Source organism: Triturus cristatus, chromosome 1_1 (assembly GCF_964204655.1).
Source record: "Triturus cristatus chromosome 1_1, aTriCri1.1, whole genome shotgun sequence".
NCBI lineage: Eukaryota > Metazoa > Chordata > Amphibia > Caudata > Salamandridae > Triturus > Triturus cristatus.
Genome location: NC_140579.1, coordinates 11,617,755 through 11,640,554, shown reverse-complemented (window position 1 = coordinate 11,640,554; position 22,800 = coordinate 11,617,755). Strand labels below are relative to the sequence as shown.

Sequence of the window (22,800 nt, the reverse complement as noted above, 5' to 3'; positions counted from 1 at the left end):
CCCCAAACATACACACGAAAGTGCTGTACACCCCACCAACACGCAAGCGCTTCCTTTTCAATGGTTGAATATGAAGACTCTGCACCCTTCAATGTGCGTGATGCAAAGGCTACTACTCTCTCTTTACCTTTACTTCTTTGCATTAAAACTGCCCCAAGACCATATCCACTAGCATCTGTAACAATTATAGTTTCATCATGTGGATTAAACGGACTCAAAGCAGTTGCATTTGCCACAGCTTTTTTGATGGCTACAAATGCTGATTGACATTCCACAGACCATGCAAATGCTACTCCTTTTTTCATGAGATCACGTAATGGCTGTACCAAATCGGAAAAATGATAAACAAATTTGGCATAGTACTCGGCTAAACCGAGAAAAGATCTTAATTGGTCCTTGTCTTGAGGAGATGGAGCCTTTTCAAGATCCTCTACTAAATTCAATTTGGGTTTTATGCCTTCAAATGACAGGGTGTGTCCTAAGTAGTCAACTTTCTGTTTACCAAATTAGCATTTTGGGAGACTAATCGTCAGTCCCGCAGATTGTAACTTTGTAAGTACTTCTTGTAAAATTGTGTCATGTTGTTTCTCATCTCCGCCCCAAACTAGCCATTCGTCTTGGAATACTAATACATTTCTTATATCCTTCAAAATCGATTGCATCACTCTCTGAAAAACTGCTGATGCAGAGGCTAACCCGAATGGCATCCTAACAAATTGAAACGCACCTTCAGGTGTTCTGAAGGACGTAAAATGTTTCGATTCTGGTTGTAAACGCAACTGATGGTAGGCACTGGATAAATCAAGAGTTGTAAAGTGTTTACCACCTGCCACGCTTGCCAACATTTCATTTATGCGCGGCAAAGGATGTCTGTCTACCCATATGCATTCGTTTAAGTCTCTTAAATCCACACACATGCGGATATTTCCGTTGGGTTTGTGTGCGATCACAATCGGACTTAATCACTCCGATGCCTCTGCCTCAATGGGGTCTATCACGCCCTCTTTACATAGTCTTTGTAATTCCATCTTAAGTTTACCCCTTAAAGCTAAGGGATCATTCCGTACCTTGTGCACCTTGGGCACAGCATCTTTTTTCAAAACCATTCGGTGTTCAAACTTTTTAAGACATCCCAGTTCTTCCTTGAACAGATTTGGAAATTTTTCTGCCCGCTTGTTGTCTTCAAGGTCCGTTAACAAGACTTGTAAAGGATGATTGGGATCGAGAATGATCCCCAAACTCTTTTGTTCTTTCCATCCCAATAAGCATTTCCCTACCTCAACTACATAAATTTTGGCTTCCGTTCTCCTCCCCTTGAACAATAATAATCCATTAAAGTAACCTAGCACTGGTAATTTAGTACCGCAATATCCTAGTGGTTCAACGTCTGTCGGAATTAATTTTTCTGTTTTTAACTCTTCCCAGTTCTGTCTGTCAATTATCATGAAGGGTGAGCATGAATCTGCCCACATGGATATATCCACATCATTTATGCTAATAATGCATTTGGGAGGAACATATACATCCGAAGAAACCGCATCAATATTGTTTCTAACCACCATTACTTCAACATCAGAATAGCTTCCACTTTCTGTTTCAATCATGGCTTGTTGCGCCACCACATCATTAATGATGTTTACAGATTTTTTTTGCATTATGAAAATTTTCTCCTTTACACACCCTTGAGAAATGGCCAATTCTTTTACATTTAAAACAACGACATTTAGCAGCCGGACAATGACTAGCCTCAGCAGTGTGTTTATTACTCCCACACCTGTAGCATACCTTTTTTTTTTACCCCCATTTCTTGTTTCATAGCAGGATTTGTCTTGTCCTCACTATCTGTTTTTGCGGTTTTCTTAAGGGGATTCAACAAGCATATCTTGTTTCCTTCAGGATCATTCTTTTGTTTATTGTCAGCGAAATCTTTAACGTACTGAGAGGTGTTCTCAATACGTTTCGCTATCTCTAAAGACTTGTCTAATGTAGGATCCTTTAGATCTAACAATTTCTCTTGGATCTTGGAATTGTTGGTTCTATTGATTAATTGATCTCTGATGATTTCATCCCTTAAATCTTTAAACCTACAAGTTACAGCTAATCTCCTTAAAGCTGCTACATACTGTTCGATTTTTTTCACCTTGTTTTTGGGCACGAGAGAAAAACTTATGTCTCTCAACTACTAAACTCAATTTTTTCCCAAAATTCTCTGACAATGCGGACAAAGCACTCTCATACACATCATATTGGTCATCTTCAGAATCAGAATTCCCATTGTCGTTATCTACCTGGAAATTTGGCAAGGTACTTAATACCTTTCTCCCCTCAACTCCCAAACTCAACTTTAGAATTGCAAATTTTCTCTTTGGTAAGTATACATCACCCCCAATGGCTTCTAAATACGTAATAAAAGCTTCTTTCCAATCCTCCCATTCCATGCACGTGGGACCTGGTTCTTGTAAGAAGGTGGGCGGGGGAGGAATGCTCTGAGTGGTCATAATTAGTGATGCTGTTTCACACTAATGTAACACAATATTGCTTTAAAATCACCCACTGTAACACTAGGTTTTTAAAATACTTTGGCAATTCTACTGTGAACTATTAAAAAAAAAAAAAAAATACTGGCAATGGAATTCATAAGTGAGTTAAACAAAACGTAAACAATAAGTTCACACGTTTCAAATTTAGATCGTCTCCATCAAAGTTACTTTCTAAATCAAAGTTACTTTCATCCCCAAACAAGGCATTCACGTTTTGCCCATCCTATTCAACAGTTCCGACGAGATGAAACGAATCTCCCCGTCGTGGTCGGTAGCTAAGCAACACAAGACAACATTAGTTGATTTCCCGTGTCGTCTCGTTGCACCAATCCGGCTAGATTATGGAAAAAACAAACATCCAATCAGGGGACGGCTTACTATGTGTGCGTACTGATGTCATCAAACTCTGGGCGTGGATCTGAACGTAACCTTTGGCACGTAGTGATCACGGCGTCACTCCAACAGTCCCAGCGTCATTCACGAAGCATGGCCGCGCGATCGCCGCTCCCCTCATGCCTCACAGCCGATGTCCACAACCCTGACAACGATGCGTCCAGTCCGCAACTGCCTCCACACCTCGCAATGTGATGCGTTGTCTACAGCTCCCCCACGCTCTTCGAAGGTGAGAGTATTCTTGGGCTATGATGCCGCGGGTATCTGCAATACGTAGGAATTTCCAATTGTCACGAGCGCACACAGCAAAAGATTCCACGCGCTGCGCGGGCGTGCACAATCATGCCGCTGTTGTTTTACAAACAGCAACCGTCTTCTTCCTTCAAGTTGATCACCGCTGGCACTAAACTTGCTCAAAACTCGCTCTCGATCTCAATCTCTTCCCAGAACAGCCAGGGAAAACAATAGGATTCGCGATGATCCAACGGTGCAGTCTGGGGGTCTTCCAAAATGTTCAAAAATGGAAAAAATATATAAAATTCTTCCAAATTAATAAATGTTCCAAAATATCCTCAATTATCCTTGTCTTCAAAGGGATCCCATCCTCGTCGCCATTTTTGGGATCACAGGACACTTCTTTTTGAATATAGTGGGTTTATTTAGTTACACAGAGAGACCCCCAGAACAACCTCCTCAGCCCCTCAGCTAGGCTTCACTGCTGGACTCTACAATCCAGATTCCAGCAGTAGAACCTCGTTGCTAGGAGATGAAGTGTAAACCATAACATGGAAACATTAAAGGAACATTACATATAAGGAAAACATAACACAGACGACGAGTGTTGAGGAGCATTCGGTCCTACGAGTGAGATGAGAAACCCGTCATCTATTAAGTCTGGTGCATCTAAAATTTAATGTGGACAGCTGAGGTTGGATTTGGAGAATTTACAGCTCTGTGGAGATTACGCGAATTGCGGTGAGCCGTATTATCTGAACTTAAACTGTCAGCGATTTTTGTAAAAATTATTTACAAGTGAACTGGCTCACCGTTGGCGCTGTGCCTGAGGTTCAACTGTTGCTGTTGCCTAGCGACACTGGACCGGTGTTTGCGCTTGCGTCTCTGTGCTGTTATTGTGGACAAGCAACGCTGAACCGGTGAGTGTGACGTGAGATGCTTAGCCGAGAGTACCGTCGCGGCCTTGTTCTCTTCTGTGTGACATCTTGTGGTTCCACTACCAGCTTGTCATCACGTTAAAGTGGGGTCACGTTACCTGACCTCACGCAGCGGCCATCTTTATTTCGTGAAAGTGCATCTCTGAGGATTGGATTTCGTATACGAAGGAAGGAAGGAATTTCAACGATTTTTAATTATCAATTGTTTTTCTTCTTTTCCTCGTTTGGCTTCCGTGCATGACTGTACGCTTCGGTGAAAACACATTTGTTATTTACTATTGGTAAGATTTTCTTTCTTTAAAAAAAAGAAAGACTATATTACAGTGAACTAGTCCTTGGATTATCCTGGGGAATAATCTGTAGGTGAAGAGCGGACACTGCTGCCTTCCAGCATGAGCCATCAAAGTTACAACATTAATCCCCCTCAAGCATTTTGGGTCTCTGGGGATGAACCGTGCTCTGAAATGGCTTGAATGGAAAGCATACATTGCAAACTATATAGATGCTTTGGATGAAGCTGAGAAAACGTCAGCCGCTCAAAAGAAGATTACACTTTTTGGGACCTATGGGGTGAAAAGTTTTTAATGAAATGTCCCAAGTTGATATTCCTGGGGATTTGAATGTATAGGCTTTAGCTTTGCTTCATCTTGACAAGTACTTTACGCCTAAGGTCTGTATGGGTATAACAAGGTACACATTTCTTTTCCAGGAAACAAAACAAAACTGAAACAGTTGACCAATATGTCTCAGATCTCAAAAGGTTAGCGTTGGACTGCAAATTTGGTGCCATTCAAGATGAATTAATTAGAGACCAAGTTGTAATGCATACTTCTAATCCTGTTATTCAGGATAGATTATGGATTAACGGAGATTCATCTTCGGATGACATTTTATCCATTGTATGTAAAGCAGAGATTTCTAGCAGATGCGCGAATGTACTTAAACCAGATCACAAGGCAAGTGAAGGTGTCGGTGAAGTCGGTACTCCATTACAAAGGAGAACACCTCTGCCTTCTTCCCAAGAGAACGTTAACGCTGAATCCCAGGCCAGGCGTTATAGATGCGGTAGCTCTCAACATTTAGCTCATAGTAGGAATTGCCCAGCTATTAGATTTAAGTGTAGTAATTGCGGCATCAAAGGTCATTTTGCGAAGGCTTGTAAAAGGACGAAGTCCAGTTTTAGATTTGTAAGTAGTACTGATGGTATAGATGGCGAGCTCAAAGGTATGGATGAACTTAATGACAGTGCCTCCGATGTAAACAAACTGGTCATGAATGTTCGTGGTAATCTGGTGCTCAACATATATGATGAGGTTTGCAAAAATAAACCTATTTGTGAGATGGATATTGGGGGAGTGAAGATAAAAATTTATGCCGACTAAGGTTCTCCGTACACCATTATTAATGAGGATCTCTGGATGAGTTCCTTTGTACAAAAAGTTGGTAAGCAATTGTTGGCGCCAGACATACACCCTGAAGGGTATGGTGGTGAGAAAATTGACCTTCTGGGATATCGTTGGTTTTCCTTTAAATTTAAGGGGCGAGAAGTAGAGGGAAATTGTACATTGCGAGGACTGGCCCTCCGGTTTTGGGATGGTTAGATCAAAAATTATTGCACATTATCCTTGATCCCAACAGCAAGGAACAACTTTTGGTTGTGGATGAAGGAGGTAAAGGGAGGGGGGCCTTTGGTTGTGTCGCAGGGCAGTCGCGGGGGAGGCTTTTGATCGTTTTTGTGGTAAAACGGGGGGGGGGGGGGACTGGATCAGGTGACGCCTATGGTCCCTGCGGCTGCCCAGTGTGCATAATTAAAACGCGCGGGAAAGGAGTGTCTGCTTCAGTCGCCTTTCATCCCCTTCCTCCTCTAATTACATTGATCCAGTGGCTGAAGGGATTAGGTATCAGTCTCCGGAGTTGGGGTCGTGATTGCGAATCCCATCTTGGGGGTATGTCTTACATGTATCCGGCAACGGAAAAGCAAACGGTTTCCACAGATACCGGACAACTGGGCCAATTATCCTGGTATTTCTTGGGAATTGGCAGATTTCCTTGCCATTTAGAAGACCGTGTGCGTTACATTCAGAGTTTCGCGGGTACTACTGGTTGTTTAATGAGTACTTGGAAATGAATGCAGCATTTGTTGCTGTGCATTGACCTTTTGCAGATGCGTGGCATAATGTGTATGCATGCGGGTTTCTTCAGGCTGCTGCACTGCGTGAGGATGTTTGGGGCGTCGACATAGGTAATTGCAAGGGCTTTGTGTGTGCGGCGCCAGTCCAGGGCGAGCCTCGTGTCGGCGCAGCATCAGGTGATGCAAGGCATGAATGTGTCCTTGTGTGGGAGAGCTCATAGTTGCGCCTCCTAAAGCTGGAAAGCGAGTTTCTTTCAAGTTGCTTCAGGAGTGGTGGCGGCTGCAGAGAGTTGTGTTGCTGGAAGCGGTCGTGGACCTCCAATTTGGCGTTGGTGGTGAGGGGCACTCTCCTGCGAAGCAGAACATTGGGGATATGCAAACTCTGCTCACGGAGGTCCTAAAAGTAGGGCTTGTGGTTTTTAGTCACTGCAGTTGAGTCCGTCTGCAGAGGGAGCAATGGTGGGCTTTGTCTTGGTGTTCTTGGTTGTGCCGTATAGATCTGATGAGCAAGTCCCTTTCAAGTGGCTTCAGAGGGTAGTGACGGCGGCAGAGAGTTGTGTTGCAGGGCACCCCCGTTTGTGGCATTGTTGGTGAGGGGCGCTCGCCTGTGGAACGAAGCATTTGGTATCGGCGAACTCTGCTCTTGGCGGTCCTAGAGATAGGGCTCATGGTTGGGGGTCATGTCAGTTGAGAGCATCTCCAGAGGGAGCAATTGTAGAATTTGCCTTGGTGTTTTGGGTGCAGGAATTACTTGAAATACTCGCTTACACGGTGCGTGGGACACAGGGATCGCTTTGGTAAGTATTCAAAACAGGTCTTGTTTGTACGGCTTCCTTTTTAGGTCTCGCGCCTTCCCGTGGAGTGCGCAGCACGAGACCTCTTGTACGGGGTTTAGAAAGCTACCCACACGCACGTGCGTGTGGTTTTGCTTTCCCTGTCTGGCATTGGCTTGAGCGTGCTTTTTAAAAAAAAAAAAATGGCACGCGATTGTCCCGCCTTTGAAACGCCCATTCTCGACAGTGGCCACCACGCGCAGCAGTGCGCGTTCGCCTTGCTGTCGCTGCCGCGCTCCCTCCCCACCCGCTCCTCTTTGGTACGCGCGCACCACTAGTTGTTTACAATAGCAATCGCGATGCAATCGCTTTCAGTGCCGCTTGTTTTCTTTACTTTTGGTATAATCGTGGCACCCGCGCTTTACTTTTGATGTTATAAGTAAAGCGCGGGTGCCGCGATTATACCAAAAGTAAAGAAATAGAAGCGAGAAGACAGGGAGGATTGAGGGGGTGTCCATAGTAGAACACAGCCCGGGAGTGATGAAGGGGGATGATGTTGATAAGGCCGGATTCTTGACTACCCAATTATTTACAAGAACCCTCTCGGGTCGCCAGGATCTTTTTACTTGCCAAATAGCGTAGAGGGAGTAAACACAATTATCAGAACATATCTTCCACAATTTGACATCATGAAAGGATAGAGGACTCAGAATCTAAAGTTTCGAGATTTTATTATGAGTAAAAACAGCTGAACCTAAAGGCACCTCAATACAAGGCTCAAAAGATAAATGGGCACTAATACAAACGCCAACCTACGAAGTACTCTCAGACGACTACAAATAAAAAGGATTACAGCTTCTAAAAGCATTAGGTAGAAAATCGTAATACTAACGTCAATACTGGGAATCATTAGTCAAAACATTTCCGTCCCTACACTGTCCTAAAGTGGCATCCTACTTAGCACTTCCTCCCAGGCAAGAGAACCAAGAAAAAGGTGTCCAGAGTGAAACTTCCTAAGAAGTCTTCACTTAGTGAGAGCTCGATCTAAGATGCTCTTTCTAGCTTCCCGCCTAATTCTCATCTGCTCTACCCACGGGGCACTGTCCCTAATACGAAACCCCAAAATCGTAGAACACGCCCTTCGGCACCCCTCTTCAGCCAGGACTTCCTTCGGTAAGTTTCCATCAGGAGCCGTCCATCTTCCTTCGTCCGTTAGCTTGACCTTGGGTCCCAGGCACCTTCCATACTAAGAGTTGCAATTGCACATTCCAATGCTCTCCCCTGTTGGCTTCTCACAGTATCTCAACTCCTAAAACAAAGACTTATTCTCACTAACGAGCTAAATGTCCTTGCACCTGCAACAGAAACATGAGAACGAAATCCTTTCTTGACTCTGAGATTTTCCATCATCCTGCAACCCAAAATCTTTACCGTAAAAATCATTGTCGGCCTACAACGTTAGCTAATAAAATGAACAGGCCTTCACATCTAATGCATATGCGATTAGGCCTTACAATATTAAAACACACTACTAACTCACATTCTAAGCATTAATTCAACATTATGTTCTTGTAAATAGGCAAACTACACTTCTACGTTTAAGATGGCACACATTTAAACTAATGCATTGCTTCGTAAAACTAATCATCTGCATTATACTAAACACATTCCCCATATAACCTACGACATTAATCTCATAAACGTTAATACGATTTCCAACACTTCTATATTAGACGATAATAGCAACACATTTCTATGGCAAATCTTAACTCTATGTTGATTAATATGCGGGTGCTGACCAACGGTGAATATGATGCACCCCTACAAATCTCAGAATCACATGGCGCTCTATCAATGTCCTAGATTTACGCTTCAAGGGGGGCGTATAATACGGGCATTGAAGGGGTGTGCCTAAAATCGCGCCTCTTGACTACACAGAAGTGACACTGGTATTGGGGACATAATTATACCTGCTTAAAAGAGGTGCAGACGGAATGAGCGCGTGATGGGAGCAAGGTGGTCATTTCTGATAGACAATATGTCGTCAGTGGAGCATTGAGGGTAGCAGTGGTAGCTACTGCCTTTGGCACTCTGCCCATTTCCATCCCTGGGTCCCCTGCCCCTCTGCTGTATTGCTACCTCCAGGGGAGAACGTTCATGGGCTAGAAGTGGCGTTGTGTATCTTACGCAGGTATGTTCGCAGGACTTTAATAATCTGTCCTCTTCCGTCATAAGTCAGTCGCCCATATCGCTGGGTCCACCATTTGTCCCATTGTTTGCAGTGTACAGCCAGGGAACATGCTTGCTTAACATAGTGCTTCTGGGCAGCTTGTTCGGGTTAGAGGATTCATCTAATTTCAAGTATACCAGTAGGCCGCGTACCTTTCGTAGGATACTCAAAGGAGGTAAAGTGTCCTCCAGCACCACCCATGTAGGCATCATGTAACTCTTTGGTGATTAGCCACACCTCTTCTGTGTCTGGTAGTTTTTGCACTTAACTCAGCTTACTTCAGGTTCAGTCCTGGCTGGGATTGATGGCTTGATTTAATTTCCTGTGGCTGGGCTAGAAATCTTCCCTTTAGTGTAACACTGCACTGGATAGACTCTCATGTGACCCGTTCTTCATACGGTTTTGAGTCTCTAGGGCAGCCAATAAGGCAGATTTGCCGCGTTTCAATCCGCTTAATACCGGATGAGGCCCGTTGGGGATTCATGACTCAAGGAAGCTTCCAATGGCCAGGCCAGAAATCCTTCATTTTGAATAAGATTGATTTCCCTTGTTAAAGTGATGCAAAAGGGGCGCAAGGGGCTTGTAAACCTGCCCCTTAATATGACCATGCATAACATTTATTGTGTCCGTTTATAACGCAACAGGTGCTCCTGTGCAGCGTGTGTATACCTTCGGGTCGGGTTCGCGCTAGATAAAACTTCGGAAAAAAGACGTTGTGCAAGATGGCTTTCAGCACACCCTCATTTATAATGCATCACTATTTTCTGTGTCGCTCAGGTCCCTGCCAGGTGACACATCTGGGAAGATGATGAAGGCTGTTTAGAAATATAGGACTGGGCACAACGAATCATGCATTATTGGTTCATCTTCTTGGTCTTTTTCAAACCGACAGTACCAAAACTCGTCAATGGGGGGTCTGCGGTTCCTGCTCACTGGGTTTTGAGGTAGACAGACTCACTCCCTAGTGGAGGTTGTGACCTGAGCTTACTAGGAAGGGCTCTGTGGCGGCTGGTGGATGCTCAGGGGGGGCGTACATGCCCATCGATTATCAGGTACAGACTTGTGCATAGTTAGGGCAAATCGCGTGCTGGAGTATTTCCCACAATGATATGTTTGCCAAAAGCGAGGTAGATACTGGGTCGCTTGCCCGTGCGTTGGGCCGGCATGGCTCTTATGCAAGCAGCTGCGCGACTTGCAGCTGGGGGGCGGTGAGAAGGTCTCCCTCGGGTGAGTGACAAAGGTGATCCTTCGGAACCCACACATTGGCAGCTGGCGGAAGATGCCATGTGGGACTGCCGTCCCCTGAGTTGGTTTATCTTGCTTTACAGAGGTCAACGGGCCTTGAGGGAGCTTGGTCTTGGTTTGCCCATATTTAGATAGGATTTTTCCAAGGGAGCGTAGTCTTATAAAGCCAGGAGGAAATTAAGAGCCACGGCTAATGTTGGATGCCCTGTTAAATTTCGGCCAAGTGCCAGGAAGGCTGGTATGGCCTAGCGTTTCCCTGGGCAGGGAGCCTGCTTGTCGATTCAGCCACAAATTGGGGCATGGGGATCATAAGGTTCACTGCAAAAGTGGGCACATGTATATCTGGGACCCAGACTGATGAATCCGGGCATTTTATTCCGACATGGCTCCGAGCCTGAAGATTGGTGGGAACTTAATGGTTCAGGGGTTGCCTCGTGTTGGGGAGGGAGAAGGGCGGTCTACCCTGGTCCCCCTTGTGGCAGTAAGGAGGCCACATAAATTGCCTTTACATTGTTAAGGGGAGTCCTCCTGCATACTCCCTAGGCTGGCACTGAGGGGGGCGGTAAGCTCACCCCAGAGAGAATGGAGACACCGGCTGGGGGCAAGGGCACCAGTTTACAAAATGGGGCATGGGGCATCCGCCCCTGGTTATACCCTACGAGCCCTGATGGGCATACTGGTGGTGGAGGGGTGGGTCCCTCTGGTGGCGGACAAGGACCAGATGGCAGGGGCTCACCTCTCAAGGATGCAGGTGGGCTGTGCCTTGCGTGGTTCTCAGTTGGTTGGGGGACGCGAGCCAGAAGGCTCCTTAGTGCTGGAGCAATAGACAACATTCTTCTGGTATATAAATTAAGTTCTGTCAGACTTGCTGACGGATTATGATGTTATGGTCAATTTAAATGTAAATATTGCTTAGCGATTGAATTTGATAAATCCATATCGTATCAAATTGTAGGAATTATATATTTGAAAAAGAAAAAGTATGCGGTTCCTCAGAAAAGAGAAGTGAAGGGAAAGGAAAGACCGTAAGAAAGAGGAATTCCTCTATTCGGAACTAGGGTCCTCACACACCCAGCAAGCTAGGTGTCATGCTTCATCATATGGACCTGCTCCTCGTCGGGCCGGCGCTGCAATGCCCGACGGGCACCCTCAAAAGGGGCTCTTTGGCGGAGATCTTCAGTTCCTGGCCGTATGATGCAGTGTGTGTGAGAGGGACCTAGCAGTGTAGATGTGAGTGCAGGGAAGTGAATTAAAACAAGTTAGAGGGTCCAAAAATAATTTTTATTGGGAGTGGCTCTCTACCTGAATAAAAATGTGAAAACAGAATGGCAGCTAGCTGATGTTATGATTCAGCTTGGCTAGGCTCATCTGTGCTGGTCGACATGTTTCTTGCCAAATGGTCCTAGTGATCCGTGGCAATTCCTCAGGACCTAAAAAAGCTGTCAAGAATCTACACAAGGCAGTACGTGCAATAGTTACCTACTACCTGTTCAATGGGAACGGTCTCGCCATATGCCTAGGGAAACCTAAAAGGAAAGGAAACTGTAAGTCAGGTATCCCAAGAAAAGGCAATGAACGAAGTGAGTGATTACTGTACAGGTATACAACACAAAGTGGTGCTAAACCCCATAATGACTAGATGGTCCAATCTGAAGTCCTTATACACCATGTGTCAATGTTTCTATACAGTGAGTGGTGATGCTCCTACAGCTAGTGATTTAAAAATCAATTAAAAACAACTAAAACAGAAGGCTGGAAAGGTCGTGGTATCCTAATGGAAACTAGGATAAGGTGACTATAGGTATTATAAAGTTACACTAATGGGAAACTCACCCAAGATGGTATAGTACCATGCTCCTATCCGTGGCCGTGGCGCCACCTGGACACCAAGATTCTAGTGTTCTAGTAGGAAACAAGGTAATGAGGGACAACAACAGCACAACCGACAGTAATTGTCAGCAGAAATAAATTCAGAAGCCCACGTGTGTCCCTGTCACATGAGCTGCTGTGCCGTGATTCTCAGAGCACCGGAGGTAGTCAATGATCTAATAGCGCCACAGAGCGAACTTCAAAAGACAGAAGGAGATGCAGAAATTGCATATGCCAAGCCACTGAAGGTATCAGCCAACTGGAGCCGCGTGACCATGGATACCAGGTATACAATCACACACATTCGCTCGCCCCTAATGGTGAGATACCGGCAAGTACGAGGCTGCCGTGTATGGTAGATAGGAACCACAGCCCCGCCTGCTCTCCCTGAGTGGCGAGCGAGATGCGAGATACTGCATACAGTGAAAGACCCGAGTGGCTCACTAGTCAAAAGCGGAAATAATTACCAAAATTAAGGCAAGCACTGGCAAAGTCGCCTCCACTTCAGATCTGTCAGTGCGACTGCGGGGATATGACCAGTGGCAGAAGTACCAACAGAAGTAGAGATCACAACGAAACAACTCACCTGATCAGTTGTTCACATGCGGCCGCGCAGAAACGCTGCTATACTCACTCAGAGGTTGTTGCCAGAAGGGGGTATAAACCTACCCATGCGCCGCTCGACCCGGGAATACTGACGGCCGGTTAAGTGCCGTGGCAGATATACCGGCGGAATCGTTCAGCAGGGGGCGTGTCTAAAACCCGGAATTGTATAATAAGTGGACAGAGTCTCTCGATAGTGTCAAAAGCCGCGGCCATCTTGGAATGGCCTCTGCACATAGTCGAATCTTAGTAAACCCATTAGAATATGGGTATGGGGATTACATGCAAAGTGGCAAGAACCTATTATTGGGAAATCCAAACTGGCGGCCATAGATCAGTGAGCAGCGTGTCTAATATCTAATATGTGTAACATATGGAAAGAGCCATATAATAAGGTGTCCAAAGTTGCGGCCATCTTGGAGTGGTCTCAGGGCACAATCAAATCTAAGGTGACCCTGTGGATATGCGTTTGGCGATCACATGCAGAGAGGGGAGAATCTAGCAATGGGGTAGTTAAATATAGCGGTCAAAATGAACCGGTATAGGGGCAAATATAATCAATAGACCCTGGGGATATGGAGTCAATGGTTACTAAGTCATAGAGTGGATAGAGTATAACACTAATCACATGTAACACCGATTTATCTCTCAGTTAGCGCTGCCCACGGGATCTGATCATTCAAGCCTTCCCGGTCTGTCCTGAGACGGTGCACCCATCGCTGTTCAATCTTGAATAATGCTCTCTGTGTAATCCTGGGGTGTGTCTCAAGGATTAACCATCTTAGGGAGTCTGGTGTGTGGTTGTTCTCTTTACAGTGGGTATATAGTTTAGTAGTGATTCTTTGACATCTCACATTGCTCTTGTGCTCTGTAATGCGAGTTCTTACTGGTCGCATGGTCATGCCTACATATCTCTGTTCACAGGGGCAGGTGATCAGGTAAATGCATTGCGTGGTGTTGCAATTAGTATGACGCTGTAGCCTCCATGTAAATGAGTCTGAGAGCACCACCTCTTTAGTCACCACAGTTTGATGACACACTGAACAGGAACCACACGGGTAGTGTCCTCTCACTGGAGGGAGACCCCAGAGGGTGTTTTGTACCTGGTGGTTAGTCTGTCTGGGTCTCGTGTTGATAAGAATATCCTTGAGATTTTGTGTGCGTTTGAAGGCAAAACGCGGCGGCGGGATAGTGAGGTCACCCGCTGTGAGGATCCCCCAATGCTTCTTAATGATACCCTTGATGGTAGTGGAGTTGGGGGTGAATGAAGTGACACAGGTCAAGGTTTCTGTCTTTTCCTTGATGTTAGGTTGTAGTAAGACTTCTCGCGGATTGTTACGAGCCCTCTTCAGTGAGTTTTTTACTTTGTGCTCGGGATAACCTCTCTGCCTCAGATTAGAGCTCAGTTGGTCAGCTTCAATTAGGTAATCATTGGTGGTAGAGCAATTCCTCGTCAGGCGGAGAAATTGTCCAAAGGGTAAATTATCCCTAAGGGCCTTAGGGTGGTGGCTACTGTATAAGAGCAAACTATTCCTATCAGTAGGTTTTTTGTAAAGTGTGGTGCTAAGGCCTGTGTCCCCTAATGTGACCATGAGATCCAAGAAAGGTACATTCGAGTCAGAGATAGTGTGTGTAAACTTCAAGAATGGATTCTGGGCATTGATCCAATTGCAAAATGCTAGGCATGTCTGGAGGTCTCCTTTCCAGAAGATCAAAATATCGTCAATAAAGCGCCTCCACAGGGTTAGATTACTGATGTAAGGGTTACTGGGGTGCCTGACGATCTCATCCTCAAAACTGGCCATGTAAATACAGGCCACACTAGGGGCAAAGGTACTACCCATCGATGTTCCCTGTGATTGGTGGAATAACTGTGCATTGTACTCTAAGTAATTCTCAGTTAAAGCCAATGTGGCGCACTCCATCACAAAAGAAATGGGAGTAGGTGACATCCACTCTTCTTTCATCAGGGCATTCTCGATGGCCACCAAGGTGGCACGTTGGGGGATATTTGTGTATAAAGCTTCCACATCCAACGTTACCAGGAGGTCGATATTACTGGTGTCATGTGTCTCCTCTATGATTTGTAAAATGTCCGTGGTGTCACGGACGTAAGAAGGAGTTTTTTTGACCAGAGGTTGTAAGAAATGATCAACAAATCTCGAGAGGGGTTCCAGGAGGGAACCTATACCTGATACAATCGGTCGTCCCGGGACAGGTGTAGTGCCCTTATGTATCTTGGGCAGAGTGTAAAAGTATGGGGTCTTAGGCTCCCTGGTGTTAAGGAATTCAGCTTCCTTTTTACTGATCCAACCATTACTCTCTGCTTCAAAAGTAATGGTCGCGATCCTGGTGGTGAGCCTCGGTGTGGGGTCAATGGAGATCGGCGTGTAGTACTTAGTGTTGTCAAGTTGGCGTCTACACTCTCTGTCATAGTCAGTGGTATTCTGTATCACCGTCGCTCCTCCCTTGTCTGCCTGTTTGATGATAATACTATTATCATTGGCTAAGGTTTTAGCAGCTGACAATTCCGCACTGGACATGTTGTGGTAAAATCCCCTAGTAGGAATTGCACCCAAGTCACGAAGCACAGCTTTCTCAAATGTGAGTACTTCAGGTGGCACCATGTTGTTAGTGGGGGTAAATCTAGACGGGTTACGTAAGCCCGTATCCATATACTCGATGGCTGGTTGGTCTTGGAAGAAAGCCTTGAGACGTATCTTTCTGAGGAATTCATGTATCTCGCAATTGTCCCTAAAATTGTCAGTTCTCGGTGTGGGGACAAACCCGAGTCCCTTTGCGAGAACCGCCTCCTCCAAAGGACTCAGGGGTCTGTCTGAAAGGTTCACCACTAATTCTTTTTCCCTCTGTTCCTGCCCCTGGGTGCTGACTGGAATTGTTCCTGATCCTGCCACTGAACTCCTTTGGTTGGCCCTCTTTTTCGACCTCTTCCTCTGCCCCAACCTCTGTCTAAAAAAGGAGGGTTTCCAGGGGGATAGAATTGGGGCTGGCCATGTGGAAACATAGGGTACTGCCAGAAAGGAGGTTGTGGTGGACCCGTGAAGACCGGGGCATTATTGTAAACAGGGTAAGGTGATTGAAAACTCCTTTTCTGTTGATTCCCCCCCCAACTGTTGGAACTCGAGTCACTACCCGTTGACCCTCTTCTCGAATTGTCTGAATTCTCATCAGACGAGTAGCTATTCTTGGTTGCCTGGAAGTCTGCTCTTAAGTAGGGATAAATCTTCTCTTTATCAAACTTCTGAATGTCCTTCTGAAGTTTGTTGATCTTAAGTTTGAGTAAATACTCTTTGTTTTCAGCGATCTCATTGTTTATTTCCGCCAGTTTTGCCTTAAATGCGGTATTCTGGGTTGTGGATTTTAGTGCACTTTCTGCTGCCTGGATCCTCAATAACAGGGCGTCAGCTAATCTCTGGGCCGTGTTGATAATGAGAACCAAGAGATCTCTGGTGCATTTCCACGAGACTAAACTCCATTCCTTCTTAAAAGTCGGGTCTTCCAGGAAGAGCCTAGGGAAGACATTAATGATGAGTCCACTGGGTGCTATATTCGCCCTTAGATACTCCGTCATGAGGGCCCCATGTAATGTGATCTTAATCCACTCCCTTTTTAAAGCTGTAAGAGAAGTCCAGTCTTCTGTTTGTGACCCTGAGGCCACAGAACCCCCACTACCCAGAAGGGAGGGAGTCTTCCTTAAAATGTCAGCTACTGCTTCATCATTGAAGCTGAGCCCCAGGTTGTCCTCCATGATTGGTAGGTCAACGCAATGCAACCGTTGGGTGAACGGTGCTTTGGGGATGGAAATGGTCCACTTAGCGCAATTACACCGTGTGGTATCCTAAATGCTGTCCCACGGGGGTCACCCGTGCACAAGACTATATAGACAAAGGGGGGACAAGAGGGCTTTTATTCAAGGAGGTCCAGCATACATGCCCAGTAAGTCATTTGAAAAAGAAAAAGTATGCGGTTCCTCAGAAAAGAGAAGTGAAGGGAAAGGAAAGACCGTAAGAAAGAGGAATTCCTCTATTCGGAACTAGGGTCCTCACACACCCAGCAAGGACCATTTGGCAAGAAACATGTCGACCAGCACAGATGAGCCTAGCCAAGCTGAATCATAACATCAGCTAGCTGCCATTCTGTTTTCACATTTTTATTCAGGTAGAGAGCCACTCCCAATAAAAATTATTTTTGGACCCTCTAACTTGTTTTAATTCACTTCCCTGCACTCACATCTACACTGCTAGGTCCCTCTCACACACACTGCATCATACGGCCAGGAACTGAAGATCTCCGCCAAAGAGCCCCTTTTGAGGGTGCCCGTCGGGCATTGCAGCGCCGGCCCGACGAGGAGCAGGTCCATATGATGAAGCATGACACCTAGCTTGCTGGGTGTGTGAGGACCCTAGTTCCGAATAGAGGAATTCCTCTTTCTTACGGTCTTTCCTTTCCCTTCACTTCTCTTTTCTGAGGAACCGCATACTTTTTCTTTTTCAAATGACTTACTGGGCATGTATGCTGGACCTCCTTGAATAAAAGCCCTCTTGTCCCCCCTTTGTCTATATAGGAATTATATATTGTCATGTTTGTGTGATGATTTGTAATAAACATGGCCTCTTTTACCCACAGCTTTGGTTGTCAAGTTTTGATTTGTGGGTTTGGATGGGGGCGGGGCCGGGACCCAACCTGGGGCGTCCGGGTCCTATTGTTTGGTGTGCATTGCCCATGGAGAGGAGAGATTGAGAGCAGAGGGGCGGTGGAAGAGGGTAGTGTGGTGTTAGTCATTGGTCCGTCCTGCTGACAGAAACCTACCTCCCAGATGTGGAGAAGCGGTGATTGGTGAGTGGATCTCATAACAGAAAATCGTGACACTGAAATTAGCACTCGGGATCACAGACCAGTTAAAAGCATAAGGGGAAACACAGAAACTCCAGACAGCTTCCCTCAGCGAGGTCACAAGACGGAAACATTTGAGGAGCAAAGCTGTCATAACCAACCCTCAATAAGTCACAAGCCTGGGATGTTCCACTGCCTGGTTCACTCTGTGACTCATGGCACAGACGTATTGGTGTAATTCATATAACAATTAACCTTTCTTGTACACAATTGCAGCCAACCACAGAGCAATGATTAACTGCACTCGAGACCATAACAGCTTCTCTTGATCTTTGCATAAAACGCCTCGCAAAACTCAACACTGGGAGTTCCACCAATGGGAATACTTAGCCTATTACTCTCTGCAAATGTGACTCCCTGGTTTGTGTCGACGTAAGAGGATGGAGCCAGTTGTTTTCTGTGACTAGTTTCTTCTTTCATCAGGGTAATTAGCCTTTACCATTGTAGTACCATCTAAAGCGACCTCTGCACTGTACTAGTAAACGTCTGTATGGTTATTAGCACACTTGGGCCTAATAGCATCCTTTACTGGTCCGCACTTATTTTTAGGTCTTGCGTCAGCCGAGACTTTTTGAATTTTAGCAAAATTACATTGATAAGTCTTTCTTATAGGGGCTTTCAGCCAGCTCTCTTCATCCACTGGTCTGTTGTTGTTCACATATTTCTTCAGCCCACAAATAAATAATAATAAAAAAAAATAATAATAAAAAACCATAGGTTTCACACAGGTTATAGTTAGGTGGATATTTCTCTCGTAAAAAACAATGAAATTCCCCCGTTATAGTTAGTTCAGATAACTATAACTCGCGCGCCCGCAATCCACTGCTGATGACGTCACATATTACATCACTCATGACATGGTCAGTGGCATCACTCATGACATGGTCAGTGGCATCACTCATGACATCATCCTTGTGATAGAGTGGCGGTCGCGCGAGTTATAGTTATCTGAACTAACTATAACGGGGGAATTTCAAAGATGATGGCAGCACTGCCTGCCTGTGGAAGTAGCAGCTCTTGAAGGTCTTAACACTCATGTTTTTGATCCCACCAGGAACAGGTGAATCCTCTGATCGTGAGCGAGCAGCTGCTGTGGATCTCAGGCAAGAAGATAGCGAACGTGGACACTTACCGGATCCCTCTAGTTACATACACCCCGCGCGGGCACCTGCTGGCGTTCTCCGAGGCACGTAAAGATGGTGCCTACGACCAAGGTCCCAAGTTCCTGGCCATGCGCCGCTCCATAGATAAAGGTGAGCGCGTGAGGAAGTGGACTGGAGTGAGTATGGTGGTCGACTGATGTGGGATACAGTGAATCTAGCTGGCTTTCAAGTAAGTAGAGAGGATATGGCCCAACGGCTAGAGTGGCTGACCACGGAAGCTGAGGAACTGGGTTCGACTCTCGGCAAGGATGCGCAACATACTGTGATCCTGGGTAAATCACTTAATCTCCCTGGGACTAACAAAATGAATGTGGTGGTCCGCAACACCGCACTGAAATGCAAAGTCACGCATTTTAGCGCCTTCTGAGGTGTAAAGACATAGCGCTGCTTATGCACCATTACTAAAATCTGGAATGGCCGTGCAAGGCGCAGTGTTCCCGGCAGGCTTGGGGGTTGGCTCCGGCTGCTCGCAGGTGGGTCTCTTCTGTCTGCAACTCTGCAGACAAAGGCTCAGCTCATAATTAATATGAACAGGTGGGTGAGTAAGTGAAGTGAAGGGATGGATGGATGGCTGGATAGATTAGTGAAAGGGTGAATGGATGAATGAAAGGGTGACAATGGAAATGAGAGCGAGAGGATGGATGGATGGATGGATAAGAGAAAAGGTAAAAAGATGGATGTACGGGTGGAAGGGTAGATGGGTGAAAGGGTAGATGGATGGGTGGATGGATGTGTGCAAGGATGGATGGATGGATGAGTGAATGGGTGAATGATCGGCGAGTGAATGGGTTGATGGATGAGTGAAATGATGAATGATGGATTGATGAATTGATAAGTGAGGGTGAATGGATGAACGGATGAGTGAAAGGGTGGATGTAAGCATGGTTGAAAGGTGGGTAGATGGACAAAAGGATGGATAGATGAGTGAAGGAGTGAAAGGGTGGATGGATGACAGTCAATGGATGGAATCTTGAGTGGATGAGTAGATGATGAGTAGATGGATGGGTGGAAGGAAGGACGGCTAAGTGAAAGGGCCGATGGAGAGAGAGAGAGGGAGGATGGATGGATGGATGAATGAAAGGGTGAATGGGTGGAAGGATGAGTGACAGTGTGGATGGCTGGATGGGTGAAAGGCTAAAAGGCTGGATGGATGAATGGAAGAGTGGATGGATGAGTGTACCAATGGATAGGGTGAAACGAACGAACGAAGGATGGATGGATAATGGATGGACGAGTGAAATGATGGATGGATACATGATGGATAGGTTTGCAAATGATTGAATATGTTTTGATATGGATGGGCTTAATTATATTGCATTGTGCGACTCCCTCTGATGTGTCTGTAAAACTTACCTTTCGTCCCGAAGTTTTGTCCTGAATTTTGACCTTCTGTCCTGAATTTTTGTCCTGAATTTTGACCCTTTGTCCCGAATTTTTACACTCACCGTCGTGAATTTGCACCCATGACAGTTGGTCCCCCTAGTACTCATGACAGCAGCCATGAGCGGCCCTATCTTAATTGCCGCACTTACCAGCTTCAAATTGCAGCAAAGAGTAAGAGGAGTGAGGTATTCTCCCCTTTTTGTTTTGTAAATCATCACTGTTATGCGGCCGGTAATTGTTGGCAGGGCAAGCTTCTTTCAGTGTTCTCATGACTCCACAACCTGTCCGTGCACGGCGCGTGTTCAAACACCAGACCAGATCAGGCATTTTTAGGTCTCGCCTGCGTGGGCTGCGCACATGCGCAGTCTTGCTGGCGAGATTTAACGTTTTGAGGTATTTTCTGTAAAGGGCTTTAAACCCCGCCCCTCTTTTCCATTGGCTGGCGTCACCGTTTATGCTAAACAGTGGCCAGCCATTGGAAAAGAGCTGTTCGTGACGTTTTCGTTTGGCTTTTTGAGCTGTCCCATTTGAGCAGGCTCATCTGCCTTCCGTGCTTCGCGAAAGGTTGCTTATCCTTATGGGTCCATGTGTTTCAAACACATGGCCCCATAAAGACAAGAAATCGTTTTGCGACGGGAGGAAAGGGAAAGTGGACCGTGCTTGTTTTAGCATCCCATAATGCACGGTGCTGGCTAAATAATAGTGATTGGCATCAAGAGGCCGCTTCAAAGCGCTGAAAAAAAGTTTAGGAGTGAGAGAGAACAGCAGTGGGGATGGGGTGTCCATGTATAATGAGAACTATCAGACGGTGCCCCTCGAACATGAAGGTCCCCTTCCTGGAGACCTGTGCGGCTTTGAAGCATTTTCTAAGAGATGTTTGGAAGGCTAATACAATTGTGCGAGATATGGGGTAGTGGGGGTGAGTCATCAGGTGGATAGAGGTCGCTGGCCTTTCAGGGAGACTCCCGCAAAGTCAGGGAGACTTGCGAGATATGGAGGCTCATGTTATCAAGCACAAATATGTCGCTGGTCACTCAGGGAGACTCCCCCAAAGTCAGGGAGACTTGCGAGATATCATGTAGGCTCCGACTCGTGTTATCAAGCACAAAGACGTCACTTGTCAGTCACTCTGGGAGACTCCCTCGAAGTCAGAGAGACATGCGTGACATGGAGGCTCGTGTTATCAAGCACAACGACGTCACTGGTCACTCAGGGAGACCCCCTCAAAGGCTTGCGAGATGTGGGGGCTCGTGTTATCAAGCACAAAGACGTCACTGGTCACTCAGGGAGACTCCCACAAAGTCTGGGAGACTTGCGAGATGTGGGGGCTCGTGTTATCAAGCACAACAACGTCAATGGTCACTCAGGGAGACCCCCTTGAAGACTTGCGAGATGTGGGGGCTCGTGTCATCAAGCACAACGACATCACTGGTCACTCAGGGAGACCCCTCAAAGGCTTGCGAGATGTGGGGGCTCGTGTTATCAAGCACAAAGACGTCACTGGTCACTCAGGGAGACTCCCACAAAGTCTGGGAGACTTGCGAGATGTGGGGGCTCGTGTTATCAAGCACAACAACGTCAATGGTCACTCAGGGAGACCCCCTTGAAGACTTGCGAGATGTGGGGGCTCGTGTCATCAAGCACAAAGACGTCACTGGTCACTCAGGGAGACTCCCACAAAGTCTGGGAGACTTGCGAGATGTGGGGGCTCGTGTTATCAAGCACAACAACGTCAATGGTCACACAGGGAGACCCCCTTGAAGACTTGCGAGATGTGGGGGCTCGTGTCATCAAGCACAACGACATCACTGGTCACTCAGGGAGACCCCTCAAAGGCTTGCGAGATGTGGGGGCTCGTGTTATCAAGCACAAAGACGTCACTGGTCACTCAGGGAGACTCCCACAAAGTCCGGGAGACTTGCGAGATGTGGGGGCTCGTGTTATCAAGCACAAAGACATCACTTGTCACTCAAGGAGACCCCCTCAAAGGCTTGCGAGATGTGGGGGCTCGTGTTATCAAGCACAACAACGTCACTGGTCACTCAGGGAGACTCCCTCGAAGTCAGAGAGACATGCGTGACATGGAGGCTCGTGTTATCAAGCACAACAACGTCACTGGTCACTCAGGGAGACCCCCTCAAAGGCTTGCGAGATGTGGGGGCTCGTGTTATCAAGCACAACAACGTCACTGGTCACTCAGGGAGACCCCCTCAAAGGCTTGGTCCCACATCTCTCTTCTCTTCTCCTTTATTCGCCATCAGCTCCCCACCCCTCCAGCTCCCGTGACTCTACTTTTCTTCTCCTCCTCCTATCTTCGTGGGTCCACCCCACCCTCTTCGTCTCTTCTTCTTCCCCTTTCATCTGCTCGTTGTCCCCATCTCTCT

The 22,800-nt window shown here is 46.4% G+C and overlaps 1 protein-coding gene across 2 annotated transcripts in view; it reads left to right on the top strand.

Annotated features, from left to right (window-relative positions):
• Positions 1 to 22,800, top strand: part of LOC146869123 (sialidase-1-like) — a 66,695-nt gene that overhangs the window by 5,685 nt on the left and 38,210 nt on the right. Inside the window, exon 2 of one of the 2 annotated variants that reach the window (XM_085615341.1) lies at positions 18,925 to 19,123. The exons of the other annotated variant lie outside the window; for it this stretch is intronic. Coding sequence (XP_085471467.1) covers positions 18,925 to 19,123 — 199 coding nt within the window. The remainder of the gene's footprint in view (positions 1 to 18,924; positions 19,124 to 22,800) is intronic. 2 annotated transcript variants of the gene reach the window in all.